This window comes from Podarcis cretensis, assembly GCF_951804945.1.
Source record: "Podarcis cretensis genome assembly, chromosome: 2".
Lineage (NCBI taxonomy): Eukaryota > Metazoa > Chordata > Lepidosauria > Squamata > Lacertidae > Podarcis > Podarcis cretensis.
Window position 1 is genome coordinate 6069014 of NC_137171.1, and position 15812 is coordinate 6084825.

At 46.4% G+C, this 15812-nt stretch overlaps 1 protein-coding gene across 2 annotated transcripts in view; it reads left to right on the forward strand.

Annotated features, from left to right (window-relative positions):
• NCKAP5L (NCK associated protein 5 like) overlaps window positions 1–15812 on the forward strand; it is a 45960-nt gene that overhangs the window by 16271 nt on the left and 13877 nt on the right. The window contains exons 1-6 of one of the 2 annotated variants that reach the window (XM_079966544.1): window positions 2350–2531; window positions 9516–9585; window positions 11965–12171; window positions 14195–14263; window positions 14418–14456; window positions 14747–14860. In XM_079966544.1, coding sequence (XP_079822670.1) covers window positions 12070–12171; window positions 14195–14263; window positions 14418–14456; window positions 14747–14860 — 324 coding nt within the window. In that variant the 5' untranslated portion in view covers window positions 2350–2531; window positions 9516–9585; window positions 11965–12069. Of the gene's footprint in view, window positions 1–2349; window positions 2532–9515; window positions 9586–11964; window positions 12172–14194; window positions 14264–14417; window positions 14457–14746; window positions 14861–15812 lie in introns of those variants that run through there. The other variant, XM_079966543.1, reaches the window with a different exon arrangement.

Below are 15812 nucleotides of genomic sequence, written 5' to 3' on the forward strand. Positions count from 1 at the left end.
TGAGGGGTGGGAAGGTCAGCTGCTCATCTGCCCAGTCCTTGGCAAACTGAAGCTTCAGGGGGCAGCCTTGGCTTTCATACCAGACACAGACTTGTAACCATCTGTGAGTTTTAAAACAAATATTAGAGCAGTGATATTCAGAGAACAATAAAGAAGCAACAACAGGTTAGGTAAGCATTGTTTGATTGTTGTAACCTTGTAGCTTGAGCTTCCAACTTTGTACTGATCTTGAGGAGAACTGATGTACTTCTCTGAAGACAAAACCTCATTTGATAGTTAAGTTCTTGAGGGGGGAGATTGACACCAGAGCTTTAATGCAGGTGTGGGGGATCCTTCGGCCCACCAGCTGTTGCTGAAATTCAACTCCCAACAGCCCCAGCAAGCATGAGTAACGGAAGAGATGGTTTTCCCTCTGGGTGATGGGGAATCTAGTTCATTTTAAAATGCATTGTTGGACAATGCCTTCATTAGAAGCAACCAAAATGTCACAAGCGAGCTTTCAAGTTATCCAGAACTCTTCATCAGGTTGAATGATAAAGAAGAGACATGGCGAGAGAGAGAAGAGTTGTCTTGATCTTGGCAGCCATGAAGTCTGCAGTTGGCCGCAGCGTTAAAGATGGAGGAGACAGCATCCTCAGTTGGATTAAGCTTAACTAGGTGTTGTTATGCAGGTTGCATCTTAGACAAAGAAATACGTAGTGGCCCCCACTTGTGAAATACCAGATGCAATGGTTACTCAGATCTGTCTCCTACCTTAAACAAAACACATAGGTTCCTTGTTGAGTAGAGAACAGAAATAAAGAGAAACAGGCAGTTTTTATATTTGCAAAGCAGGAGATTAATTTTAGGTGGTGTAAAATGTTGCAGAAAAGGTGGAAATCCTAAGCACACTTACAGGGGAGAAAGCCCCACGAATTCCGTGGAATTTCTGAGGAAAACTGCTTAGCATTGTACTGCAGATGTCAGATATTCTGGTACCCCAGGCAACATCAAGGGAAATCAAAGAATGCAGTAACAGCAATGCAGACCAGTGCTATGACCACATAGCAGTAGACCTTAGAACCCTGATCAGTACCAGAGGGTTTCTGTCAGCTGGGAGTGTCACAACTCCCATCCTTACAGTTACTTCCCACCTCTTCTTTCAGTTCTATGTTTGATCGAGCAACCAAAATCATCCTCAAGCAGCTGGATTGGGTCCCTGCTGATCCCTACCTTGAAAGAATGTAACTTTGTGTATGTGCTGTTAATGATATGGCAGGGTGGGAGCAGACCACATCTGCAGTACAATGCTAAGCAGTTTTCCTCAGAAATTCCACTGGATTCGTGGGGCTTTCTCCCCTGTAAGTGTGCTTAGGATTTCCACCTTAGAAATCTATCCCCTTTTCAAGGAAAGTTTTTAATAACTGATAGTGAAAAAAATGGCAAATATATGAGCAGATTATGTCTTGAAAATATGGGATTCTTATTTGAGCTCCAGATTATTTTTTAGCAGTTTCTGCTATTTGATGGTGAGGCTGAATCTGCTTCACAGTACATTTTTCTGTTTGAAGGACCAGATGCAGCCTGGGATATGGACCCAAAATATAACCTTAAGGTTATATTTCACTGGTACCCCTAGTGAATGTAGCAATCTCTTGCCATTAACCAGGGGTCGGGGGCTTTTGGGACACTCCCCATCATGATGTAGGGGCCAGTTTGTTATCTATGGCAATGTTGAATGTTGCCCTTAGGCCCAAGGCGCAGACCTCGGAGGGGCTCAGTGCTGACTGAGCACAGTTTTGCACTTAATAGAACCACAGAACTGTAGAGTCGGAAGGGACCCCGAGGGTCCTCTAGTCCAGTGTTTCCCAACCTTGTGCCTCCAGCTGTTTTTGAACTACAACTCCCATCATCCCTGACTAGCAAGACCAGTGGCAAGGGATGATGGGAATTGTAGTCCAAAAACAGCTGGAGGCACAAGGTTGGGAAACACCAGCCCCCTGCAATGCAGGAATCTTAAGCAAAACCTACATCCTACATGACAGATCTTATAAAATTCCGATAACAACAGTTTACATTCCGTTTATATTTTGAAGAACTCTATCGCTTTTGAAGTAATTCGCCCGTCTGCAATCTTGTGCGCGCGTGCAAGTAGCTCTCCTTGCCTGGGGCGCAAAACAGCCCGGCGCTGGCGCTAGGAGGATGGGGAATATCGCCGCCGCCGCCCCCCTCAAAAGGGCGAGACATGGCGCTAGTTTAGTTGGAAATCCTTCCGGCCGAAGGAGGGCCTGCCTGTCAGGCGAGGGGGAAGGCGCGCCGGGGCTGGTGGTCTGGGCTGCGCGCAGGCGGGGGGCGGCGGAGGGCGGAGCTCGGCGCGGCCCGTTCCCTCCTGCCTCCGCCTCCGCCGCCCAACAATAGCAGGCCCCGAGTCGGGCCGCGTCGGGCGGGAGGATGCCCAGGCGCCGCCGGGGCCTCCATCGCAGAGACGACGGGAGCGCGCTCGACCCCCGGGCCTCCCGCCCCGCCGCCGGGCTGGCCAGGCGGCCGAGACGGTAAGGAGGCGGCGGCGGCGGGGTGTGAGCCAAGGGGCTCCTTGGAGGACCGCGGGACCTCGAGGAGAATGGCTGGCGGGAGAGCCCGGGGGGGGTGATGGAAGAAGGGGGTTTATTTGGAGCAGTCTGGGAGCAGAAACCGGGGGGGGGGGAGGAAGGGGGTCAATATATGGGAGGCATCTGCACAACTCTTCTTGAGGCAGCGCACTTGCGAGCCTCTGTCGGAGCCCCGGTGGGGTTGGGGCTCAAGGGGGTCTCTGGAGCTTGGAGATCGCTGCGTGCAAGGGTGTATACGTGTGAATGTGTGTGCCATTCTGGATAAGAGGAGCAGTGTGAGTTAGGAGGCTAGCTGAGTCCGGGGAAAGATTTGGAGCATCCTTCTACAATTCCTGTTTGGGGGAGATGCGGGTGCGGGAGGATCTTTCACCTTGGCACCTGGTTTGGGGCCAGAAAAGGCCAGCGCTGCTTTGCATGGGATCCCGCTTCCCTTCCTGTTCTCTTTGACCCCCATCGGGACTTCGGGGGTGTACCCAGGAGAGTGGCGTGATCTGAGGCCCTTTAAGAACCCTTTTGTATTTAGGGCAGTGTGTCATTTTCTGCAGCTGCTTTTTCCTGATTTAACGGGGTTCAGACCCAACAGCCGTCTCGGATGTCTCTGCATTCCCTACGGTTAATCCCTTTGTGCTGAGCATGGAGACGTTGGCACTTCCCAGCGGCTTCCCTTTGCCCACCCTCCCCCCTCCCCAAAAGTCCAGGAATGCAGCCAAGAAAACGGCAGCCTTCCCAGTATGCCGGGCTGGAGTCGGCTGAGTGCCCTTGGCTGAGAACTAGTGCGGAGAACTGTGCTAGATGCACGCAGGAATGTTGGCTGGCTGGCTGGCTGGTGCGCATCACGGTCAAGGATGCTAAAGAGGGGATGTGCATGGCAGAGGTGGGCAGCTCATCTGCAAGGGAGCCTGGGAGCCAAGGGGGAGGGTGGGATTGGGGAGCACCCCTGCCTTGGAAGAGGAGAGGTGGCCTTTCCACAGGAGACTCCTCAGTGCGCTGCTTATTGGAGCATCTCAAAGCAGCCATTGACCCAAACATCCCAACTGCCAGGTTTAATTAGACCTACTGTGTGTGTGTGTGTGTGTGTGATGCGATGCTGAGGAAATTGGAGTCGCAGAGGGAGTGGGTGTTGCGTGGCCTCTGATGGAAAGCCCTGGGAAATAGTCTCCTTGACCAGTTTCAGCCTCCCTTCTCTAGCCTTTGCCAGAACTGAGGAAAGGAACCCAGAGATTTTGACTGCTCAAGGGTTAATTGTAAGCTAGAACTGGGATTTTTTTTTTTAGCATGACTTAGTCCTGAAATCCTGGAGAGTGAAGTCAAATGGGCCTTAGAAAGCACTGCAAATAACAAGGCCAGTGGAAGTGATGGTATTCCAGCTGAACTATTTAAAATTTTAAAAGATGATGCTGTTAAGGTGCTACACTCAATATGCCAGCAAGTTTGGAAAACTCAGCAGTGGCCAGAAGATTGGAGAAGATCAGTCTACATCCCAATCCCAAAGAAGGGCAGTGCCAAAGAATGCTCCAACTATCGCACAATTGCACTAATTTCTCACGCTAGCAAGGTTATGCTTAAAATTCTACAAGGAAGGCTCAAGCAGTATGTGGACCGAGAACTCCCAGAAGTGCAAGCTGGATTTAGAAGAGGCAGAGGAACCAGAGACCAAATTGCAAACATGCGCTGGATTATGGAGAAAGCTAGAGAGTTCCAGAAAGACATTTACTTCTGCTTCATTGACTATGCAAAAGCCTTTGACTGTGTCGACCATGGCAAACTATGGCAAGTTCTTAAAGAAATGGGAGTGCCTGATCACCTCATCTGTCTCCTGAGAAATCTCTATGTGGGACAAGAAGCTACAGTTAGAACTGGATATGGAACAACTGACTGGTTCAAAATTGGGAAAGGAGTACGACAAGGCTGCATTTTGTCTCCCTGCTTATTTAACTTATATGCAGAATTCATCATGCGAAAGGCTGGGCTGGATGAATCCCTAGCCGGAATTAAGATTGCCGGAAGAAATATCAACAACCTCAGATATGCAGATGACACAACCTTGATGGCAGAAAGTGAGGAGGAATTAAAGAACCTTTTATTGAGGGTGAAAGAGGAGAGTGCAAAATATGGTCTGAAGCTCAACATCAAAAAAACGAAGATCATGGCTACTGGTCCCATCACCTCCTGGCAAATAGAAGGGGAAGAAATGGAGGCAGTGAGAGATTTTACTTTCTTGGGCTCCATGATCACTGCAGATGGTGACAGCAGCCACGAAATTAAAAGACGCCTGCTTCTTGGGAGAAGGGCAATGACAGGCCTAGACAGCATCTTGAGAAGTAGAGACATCACCTTGCCAACAAAGGTCCGTATAGTTAAAGCTATGGTTTTCCCAGTAGTGATGTATGGAAGTGAGAGCTGGACCATAAAGAAGGCTGATCGCCGAAGAATTGATGCTTTTGAATTATGGTGCTGGGGGAGACTCTTGAGAGTCCCATGGACTGCAAGAAGATCAAACCTCTCCATTCTGAAGGAAATCAGCCCTGAGTGCTCACTGGAAGGACAGATTGTGAAGCTGAGGCTCCAGTACTTTGGCCACCTCATGAGAAGAGAAGACTCCCTGGAGAAGACCCTGATGTTGGGAAAGATGGAGGGCACAAGGAGAAGGGGGCGACAGAGGACGAGATGGTTGGATAGTGTTTTCGAGGTTACCAGCATGAGTCTGACCAAGCTGCGGGGGGCAGTGGAGGACAGGAGTGCCTGGCGTTCTCTGGTCCATGGGGTCACAAAGAGTCGGACACGACTAAACGACTAAACAACAACAACAACAACAAAGTCCTGAAATGCATGAAATAGTAATCTTAGCATTGCTCTTTGGTTGGTGAGTGCACCATCAACACTGTATGTACATACATAGAGAGAGAGAGAGAGAGAGAGAGAGAGAGAGAGGTATGTTAAGAATTGGGTCCACAAATGGATGTCTAGCCCAGAAAGGTTGAAGATCTCCAGGACTCTGAGAACATGTGGTCTTTCCTTCAAGACTGGGTAAACCTTTGGTAGTTCCCATCTGATTGGAGGCAGGGAGGGTTTTTGTGTAATGCAGTCTGGGCAAACTGGAAGAGTATATGGGCAGAGCTGAGAACACACACACACACACACACACACACACACACACACACACGTGTATACTGTATTGTGTCTTTTTATAAAGTGCTAGGTTGGCTTTTGGTTTTCTTGCCAGCTGTACAGCTGTATCCACCAGACTTCCACTTGCTTGCTGGAGCTGCAATTAAATCTAGAAATTGGAAGAGGAATGATTTGAGAGATCATGGTCCCTTTTTATTATTTCTTTGTTTTATTTATTTTATAAGATGTATATACCACTTGATTGTTAAAAAAAAACAACTCTCAATGCAGCTAACAAAAATATAAAACAATAAAATTGAGGGGAGGGGAATTACAACCATACTTTAAAACATACAAAGTTAAAAGCAGGATAAAATTACCTCAACTTTCTAATCATCTGGGTAGGTTTGTTTAAACAATAATGTTTTTATGACTTGTCAGAAGCAGCAGTACAATCCAAATTTCTGAAGCTTCTTTCTGCTAGGATGCGTAACATAAGAAATTTGAAATGTTGAATGTCAAAATATTAAGAAATACTAAGACAGATTAAAATCAATTCATAAACTAGTATAGTAAAATGTAATATACATTAGATGTTTATTATAATAGCAATGATACTGTGTTAGTCTAAATGGCCATGATTGATAGAACAAGATAAATTTTGAAGATTATATATACACACACTTATTCATATATATTTATATTTAATCTGTGAGCATGGTATGCATTATATTCTGTAAAAAGAAAACTAGAATTTCTGCTTTCCTACCCTTCTCTGATTACAATGTTGACACATGTCCCCCCTCCAGATTAAAATATAATTCTTTCTTTCTTTCTTTCTTTCTTTCAACCCCTCATGACAACAAGGAGTGGATCACTCACAAGAGTGTGTGTAGCAGCTGGAGTGTTGGGTTTAGAATGCTAAATGTCCTGGGTTCAGATCTCCGCTCAACCATACAGCTCACTGGATAAATTTGGGCCGATTAACAACTGGGGGTAGGGTCTGCTACTCTGAGCTTCATGAAAGAAGAGAAGGATTTGATTTTTTAAATTAAAACCACCACAACCACAACATGTACTAGAACCAGTCCAGACACCCAACTGATGGGGTTAAGAAAGTTATACACTGGTGGTGGCAATAGAACTTAGTTCTTAGGCTTGCTTCTTCTTTCAAGTTAAGGTAAAGGTAAAGGGACCCCTGACAGTTAGGTCTAGTTGTGGATGATTCTGGGGAGCTCAAATAGCTGGGCTGTGAAAGACCACCTTCCCCAAGATCCCCAAGAGCTGCTGCCAGTTGGAACAGGCCATAGTGGAGCAGGTTGAAGATGGTGAGATTTGCTGCACGTTTCTTCTTGCACCGCTCTTGACTGTTAGGGAGCCTTGTGGATACACGCACCATGTCCTGTGTCTCTAGAGAGGGATGAAGGATCTGACCCTCCACTTACTGTTGGGTTACAGCTTCCACCATCTCTGCCCCTTGGCCGTTCTGGTTGGGGCTGATGGAAGTTGGGAGTTCAAGCACTTTCAGAGGACCACAGCTTTCTCATCCCTGCTGTGGAGGACATTCTTGGGGACATCCTCTGAATCAGACCACAGCTCTACCTTGTCCAGGATTCTGCCTCTTTAACATATGCCTTTGGGAAGCCTGTCAACTGGACCTGATGATGGGGGATGAAACTGATAGACAAGTCCTTCATGAATTTATCCTTTGGGTGGTGGTGTAGAAGCAATCTTGTTTTATCTAAACCGATTAGAGATTTGTTTGTTGATTAAATGAGATGTAAGTCTTGTCAAGTAAATAAAATCTGGACATCAATTACCAGGGCATGTTCAAGGTCTTGTTATAACATATAAAGACCTGCAAGGGGTTTGACTAGGATGACCCACAGGGTTCCTTCTAACTCTTCAGTTATATGTTCTGTGAACAACTGCCTGAAAAAGCACCTGCCCCTGTAGGGTCGCTTAGATCACCTGGAGAAATTCTCAGAATACAGAGTACCCCAGGGCAGTGACCCCATAAACAGGCATTTTTTCTGCTGTTGCCCCTGCTCCTCTGGTGTACGTGAAGCAGCAACCATCAGATACTTAAGATACCTTACAAAGGCTTGCCTTTTAAAAACTCAGGCATTTCCTGACCCACAAGAATCAGGCCCCGTTTTGAGTGTTTGAATCCTTTGAGTGCCAGTGTCTATTTTATTTGCTTTTATGTGTTTTTATACTGCTGTTTTGCTGGTTTTAGGTTATCTCTTTCTTTCAGCTTATATTGCTTGCTTTTTTTAGACTCTACACTGCTTCAAGATTTTTGAAATGTTAAGTGGCACATAAATACTGCTAAATAAATAAATACATATATAAAACTCAAAGGGGTGGGTGGGCGGACCTTTTTTGCACTTTGTAAATGTGAAATTACCACTGGAGTGGAGAATGGCCAAGAGGAAGTTATGGGGGGGGGGCATTTGGAGAGGTCCTTGAGTTAAAAATACCTCTCTGTAGCTGTCTGCCCCTTCCACTTCCTCTCCTGAGAGTCTGATATGCCTCTATTCCCTTTTTGTGTTTTGATTTATTTAACAGAATTTATATACTGCTCTTGTCAAAACCTGAAAGTGGGTTGCATAAAATGTACAATGTACTGATAAATCAGATACTAAAAACAAGCTAGCCTGAAATTTTGAAAAATAAAATCAAATTATTTAAAATCAAATCAATTTAAATGCAAATTATAAAATAAAATAACTTACTAAAATGCATGTCAAAATTTACATGCCTGGATAGGCTTGCTTGAACAAAAAAGTTCTTAGCTGGCTCTCAAAACAGTACAGCAAATATGCCTGCCTAATTTCAATGGACAGGGGGTTCCGAAGTGCAGGGGCTGCCATACGGAATGGCTGATTCCTTGGAAGTGTGGAAAGAACATTATGTGGCACTTGTAAAATGCCAGATCTGCAGATCAAAATTGTTGAGTGGGCTTATAAGGCTATAGCCCTAGTTGGCTATTGTGGCTCAAAGTCACTCTTGAATTGCTCTAGATAGAGCAAGGAAGGGGAATGGATGACTCTCTGGGAATGGACTGACCACCACAACTCCATCATTCTTGAGTCCACCAGTGACTGGAGGGCCACAGGCTCCCTAGTCCTGGTTTAAAACGCACCACAAAATTTCTAGGGGGGAGGGTGGCATATGTCGTTTTTTGTAAATCTGTTAATTAATCCCTTCATTGATTTTTGAATCTCTTCCTTTCAGACATCTCAAAGTGATTTACAATATAATGACATAAATGAAACATATATGTTAAAAACAAATGTGTATAAAAACAATTTTTAAAAACCAACCCTAAAAATATAAAAGCAGTTTAAAACTACAACACATCCATGAAATAAGTTCATATCCACGGCAGGTATCAACTGGGATAAAGATTTTTGAAGGCTTGTTGAAAGAGGAACATCTTTGGCAGGTGCCAAAAAACCAATAGAAAAGGCAACTGTCTGATATGCAGTGGGAGTGAGTTCCACAGGGTAAGTGGCAGCACACTACAGGCCCAGTCCTCCTGCAGAACACAGCAATCAGTTGGGTATCTAGGGGGTGAGGCGATCTTTTGGGTGTCCTGGTCCCAGTCTGTGTAGGGCTTTGTACACCAGTACTGCAACCTTGAACCTAGCCTGGTCGCTAATCGGCAGCCAGGCAATTCCTTCAGCAGTGGCATGATGTGATGGTGATTTTCCTCCCCAGTGAGCAGTCGAGCTGCTGCCTTTTGCACTAGCTGCAGCTTCCGGGTCTGCCTCAGGCAGTAACCCAAGCAACTTGGCTTCACTTCTCTTTCAGGTAGGAACGACTAAGGAAGGCCTGGAGATCCAGTTATCCACAGTGTCTACCTCTGGGTCCTTTGAGAAAGGTAAAAGACCGACGGACACGTGGTCAGCCAAAGATACTTTTGGTGTCTGAGGTGCAAAATCCAGACTGAAGCACTCCCACTTCCCCGGAGAATGAATGATCGTGAGACCCATTCCATTAGGGAGCGTTTGCTTGTGGTCAGATGTGCCTTCTGCTGAATTCTGCCACCGACTCTGGGTTTGCACGCTCATTTCGCTCTATAGGCCAAGGGAGCCGGTGTTTGTCCGCAGACAGCTTCCGGGTCATGTGGCCAGCATGACTAAGCCGCTTCTGGTGAACCATAGCAGTGCACGGAAACACCGTTTACCTTCCCGCCAGAGAGGTACCTATTTATCTACTTGCACTTTGACGTGCTTTCCAACTGCTAGGTTGGCAGGAGCAGGGACCGAGCAACGGGAGCTCACTCCGTCATTGCGGGGATTCGAACCGCCAACCTTCTGATCGGCAAGTCCTAGGCTCTGTGGTTTAACCCACAGCGCCACCCACATCCCGAAGTTAGAATCATAGAAATATAGGGTCATCTCTTCCAAGTCCTTGCAATTCATGAATCTTTTGCCCAATGTGGGGCATGAGCCCACAACCCCAAGAGTTTCGTGCTCTACCAACTAAGCTGTGTGTTGTTGGGCTCTATCCCCTTGGCTGGGACTGGTGGGAGTTGGGAGTTCAACAACCTCTGAAAGGTCACAGCTTCCCCCACCCCTGGTGTAAATGCAGCACCAGCTTGAGACTGTTTATTCTCTCCCAGGTGGTGCTAAGAACCTATGAAACGGCCTTACTCCAAGGCAGACCATTAGTCTGCTGAGCCCAGTACAATCTCCTTTGATTGGCAGCAGCCCATCAAAGTCTCTGGCAGAGACTTGACACCTAAGATTTATTCAATGAGAAAGGCACTCTTTTAGTCCAGAAGATTTATTCCAGTTCAGTGTAGCTTTATTATAATTTTTGAATTGTAGAAAATGGAGAAATGCAAAAAAAAGAGAGGGGAAAAAATCAATATTGGAGAAACGGCTTAATAGTCATTCAGAGGGAGGTTGATAACACCACATTCCCAGCCGAATAAAATGGGTCAGAATGGCTCGGTTTGTACTTAACGCTAAGCCAAACTGTGGCTTAGAGCGAACGTGCAGACTTCCAGAGAGAAGATTGTGATTGCTTTGTTCTCCTCCTGTGCTGCTGTGAGTTAAGCCATGTTACCAAACCAGGACATGTGGCTTGTCTCATTCCAGACCCTGCAAACCATGAGCTGTAATATTTGCTTACACCTTGTGGATTGTCTGGTGGGAATAAAACGCAAGCCCAGGTGTAGACAACATGCAAAGCCAAACCACAGCTTCGTTCACATCGGGACCAGAGAAAGCAAAGCGGCTGAGTTCTCTGTGCTGCTGGAGCCTGCATGCTCATGCATTTATGCTAAGCCATGGTTTGGCTTAGTGTTAAGAAGGGACCAGGCCATTGTCCGTCTGCTGTCTTTCCCCAGTTCTTACATCCTGAAGTCATGCACAGGGATAAGATTGTGCAACTCTCCCTGCACCTGAATCTGAAGACACTGGGTTGGGAGGAGAGATCGGCCATTTAGGACAGGCTTTGCCATGTGAGCTGCCTGCTTGGGACACTGCGTACAAAGCTGAGCTCTTACGAAGGCCAGGCTGAACCGTAGTTACAGTCTGAACAAATCTGCTACCCTCTGCTCTGCCCCTCAATAACAGCCGCACAACAGAAATTGTGGCAGGCAGAAACCCAACAGATGCAGCTTCCCCCACCATGTGCGATGCACTTATTGTGCCCATCCAGCTCTGAAAGGGGGAAGAAAAGCTTGCAGCCTCGCTTTCATCACCAAATGCTGTTTCTGTAGTAATAATAATAATAATAATAAATTTATTACTTACACTCCGCCCATCTGGCTGGGTTTCCCCAGCCACTCTGGGCAGCTTCCAACAGGAGATTAAAAATACATTAAAACATCAGTCATTAAAAAAACTTCCCTAAACAGGGCTGCCTTCAGATGTCTTCTAAAAATCAGATATTGTTTATTCCTTTGACATCTGATGGGAGGGCATTCCACAGGGCGGGAGCCACCACCGAGAAGGCCCTCTGCCTAGTTCCCTGTAAGCTCACTTCTCACAGGGAGGGAACCGCCAGAAGGCCATTGGAGCTGGACCTCAGTGTCTGGGCAGAATGATGGGGGTGGAGACGCTCCTTCAGGTATACTGGACCAAGGCTGTTTAGGGCTTTAAAGGTCAGCACCAACACTTTGAATTGTGCTCGGAAATGTACTGGCAGCCAATGTAGGTCTTGGCTGCCGTTCTCAGTCACCAGTCTGGATTAATTGTAATTGTAAGAGTGGCTTCTTGCTGATGGTTTTTCACCCTCTTCCACCCAGGATTTGCTGGCGCTCCTCTGTCTGTGGCAAGGAGCATGATTATTGGCACTTCAGCAGTCTGCTGCCCCTGGGGAGAGAGGTCTCTGCCCTTTTTCTCCAAAGGAAATGATGTCTGAAGCCAAGCTACAGGGAGAGATGAAGCCAGAAGGAGGCAGCAGTGAGCCCATGACAACCCAGGAGCTGCTTCAGAGGCTCCGGGAGCTGGAGGTACGTTCCTTAGTTATCTCCCCAGAAGAGTTTAGGCACAAGGAGTGACACAGGTAATGGCTTAAGACCCTAAGAATCCCCCCCACACACACACTTTTTGTGAGTGGGGTGGTTTTTCCTTTGGCGAGGGACCAAAATAGCAGCTGTTTCACTTGGCTGGGGAGCTGCCCTGGACCCACTGATGCCTCATTGGCCCTCCGAGGCTTCTGCCAGTGACTAGAAGGTTATATTTAAGATTTTGGAAGTGATGTGAGTGACATTCCGTTTTGCTGCGGAAGGGGGCAGGCTTCCAGGGAAGGAGGTTGGAGTAGGCTCACAAAAACCTAGATCCAAAACGGCTACTGTGAATCTGGTTTTTTATAACACAATAGATTTCATTGTAAATATTCTTCCATAGCAGTTAACAAAGTGGGGTGGCAAACAATTGGGATAATGAACCTGCCTTGTTTCTTTTTGTGCAAAACTGGGCTCATTAGTACATCACATTCCAGATAGGAATAACATTTGGTGGTCCATTCACTTACCTCCATTTATGAAAGATTATGAAGGGAAATAAAATTTCTACAAAGTTTTCCTGTGTCGGCAGCCCCCCCCCCCCCAGCCAGGATCTGGATTGAGTTAAACTAGGGTTAGTCAATGTGGTGCCTTCAAAAGGTTGATAGACAGCAACTCCCATCATGCCTGACCATTGGCTGTACTGGTTGGGGCTGATGGGAGTTGGAGTCCAACCACTTCTGGATGGTGCTAGTTGTCTCTGCTAGTGCTGTGTTCCACAATCTCTGGAGACACATTTATTTTGTCCATTTAGTCATGTAACACTGTCCATTTAAAAAAAGGAATGTTTGACTTGCCTTTACTGGCATATTTTTGTATGGCAGAAATGGAATAGCTCCTGTCCCCTGGCTTTGAGGCAGAAGCATCTTCTCCCAAGTGTCAAAAGATCACTCTGATGGAATTTAGACCCCAGTGTGCACAGAGAGTGCAGGGGCAGGCTTGCAGGTGACTCGAGCAAGCGAGTAGAGCCATATGCAGTTCTTCTTCTGCCTCCTTCCAGTGTGTAGGAGCCCTTTGCATGAGCAGATTGTGATGTGGGTCCACTTATGGGACAGTGGGCAACAAGCTGAGAGAGTGGAAGGACTCACTGCTCTTGTTTCTGAAGGCTGCCTGCCTACTGAAGCTGTTGCTTTTGACCCTTCTGTGTTCTTAAGTATGCAAGAAGATCACTGGTGGATCAGGCCAAAGTTCCATCTGTCCAGCGTCTTGTTCTCACAGTGGCCAACCCTATGTCCCTATGGGAATCCCACAAGCAGGGCAGGAGTGTACCAGCGCTTTCCTCCTAGCAACTGGTCTTCAGAGGCATACCTCTGCCTTCAGCACTGAGGATAGAACAGCCATTGTGGCTAGTAGCCATTGAGAGCCTTAGCTGCCACAAAATGGTCTAATCCTTTTTTAAAACCATCCACATCGCTGGCCAACACTGCATCATAGAGGCCTGGGCTTAAGCCTTGGTCTTGCCATGCTGCAGTGTAAAAACTTCCCTGTAGGGCAAGGGAGCTAAAGGAGAGGAGGAAAGGGAAACGAGTTTTGTTTTTGTTTTTAGCATATTTACAAGCAGTTTATTCAGCGTATAGCAGGACAAAAGGAAGACATGTCCGATCTCCTTCGTGTCCAAATGCAAGCAGCTTAAGCAAAAGCTATACACAAACAAGTTCCCAGCAAGCTGTGCTGGAATGTAAACAGACATGTGACACACAACAATCATGCCTGTTCCTTAAGGTGGAATGGAATATTTTAACAGTCTTTGCCGTTTTTTATTATTATTATTTATTGAAGTTTTTGTTGATTTACAAAGGTGTGTGCAATGTCTCTCTCTCGTATTTCCCCCCCCCCCCCCATGTAACATTTTAACAAATCAGTTTCATTTGTTGGGGAAACAAGATGTTCTTTGCTTCCATTTCTTCCTAGAGAGGAAAGCTGGGATTCTGGGCCCTTTTGCTCACCTCTTGTCTGATTATATTCCCAGGCAGAGAATTCGGCTTTGGCACAAGCCAATGAGAACCAGCGAGAGACGTACGAACGCTGCCTTGATGAGGTACAGCTGCCTTCCTTTCTCATTTTCCAAGAGGGCCTTTCCCTTTTCCTTTTCCTTTTTTTTGGGGGGGGGGCGGCGGAGGGGACGACGACTACAGCCTGTTTCAGGGTCCTTAAGAGTTTCCTCCTCTTACCTGTTCTTTACTGTTCTACAGGTAGCAAATCATGTTGTGCAGGCGCTGTTAAACCAAAAGGTGAGTCTCTTATCTTGTGCAAATCTCATCCTGTAAACAATTTAGGGTTTCCCCCAAGAAAGTTGTTTTTGTTTTTGCAGGTGCATTCTGCAATTTGCCATTGGCACCATACTAGTGCATCAGTGATAGATTTACACTGGATCTTCCAGACATCATTCTGCTTTATTAGCTGATTCATTGAAGGATGTGTCTGTAGGGGGTGGGATGGCAGGATGTGGGGCATAGCGGTAAAGCTGTCTCCCAAACACCAGCTTAGAGGGTGAAGCCCACTGACCCTTCTCTTTCCTCAGGACCTTCGTGAAGAATGCATCAAGCTGAAAAAGCGGGTCTTTGACCTTGAGCGACAAAACCAGGCCCTGAGTGATCTCTTCCACCAGAAGCTGACCTCTGTCTCTCTCTCCCAGGTGGGTCCATTCTTCTCTCTCTCTCTCTCTCTCTCTGTCTCCCACCCCACTTATTCTTCTCAGGCACTCAGCCTTGCTCTCTGCAAGGATGCACAAACAGGAAGCTTCTTGGTTGTGTGTGATGGAAGTCTTAGAACCATAAAACCAGAAATGGCTCTTTTTCTGGCATGCTTCAAACTGTTTCATTGAGAGAGCAGATCCCTCTCACACAAAGACTGCTGCTGGCACAATGGTGCTTCTCCCCAATATCCACCTCAGAATTGGACTGGGGTGTGTGTAGAAGAAACCCCAGGCCAGCACATGGGGGCAGGGAGGAGAGGTTTAGACCATTCTTTTTTTTTTTTTTTAATAATTTTTATTAACAGTTTTGTTTAAATTACAATGCCAATAAACAATACAATATAACATCTCTTAACATAGATCTCTTCACTTCTTTGGACTCCCTCACATCTCCCGCTCCTGCGTTCCTGTTTGAAATTTTTTCCAGCAAATTTATCCCCTTATTTCTATTCTTATTATCTAATTTTCCAATGTTATATCTCTGATTTTAACTATCCTGAGGTTTAGACCATTCAACCAGGCCAGCAGAAATGCTTGCGCAGACAGAGTGATCTGCTTAGAACAAGGTTAAATCCCTCCCGTCTTTATTTTTAGGTATTTTTATATTTTAGAAACCTGTATTACTTTTTATCCCCACTGTCCTTTGGGTTTTAGACTGCTTTGCATAGAAACAACAGCCATGGGGTGATGGTTATATTGCATGTCTTTCTATGTAATGTATAGCCTGGTCCTCCTAACGGTGCAGCCTTTGTACATCTTACTCATGTGGTGCCTCTCAGCCCACAACCCAACATGTGTTAGGGCATCTTGGATTTCCTGGGGTTGGAGGTGAAGGGACTTGGGCTGCCTTCCGGCATCGCTGTTTCAGCTACAGTTGAGTTAGAAGACAACC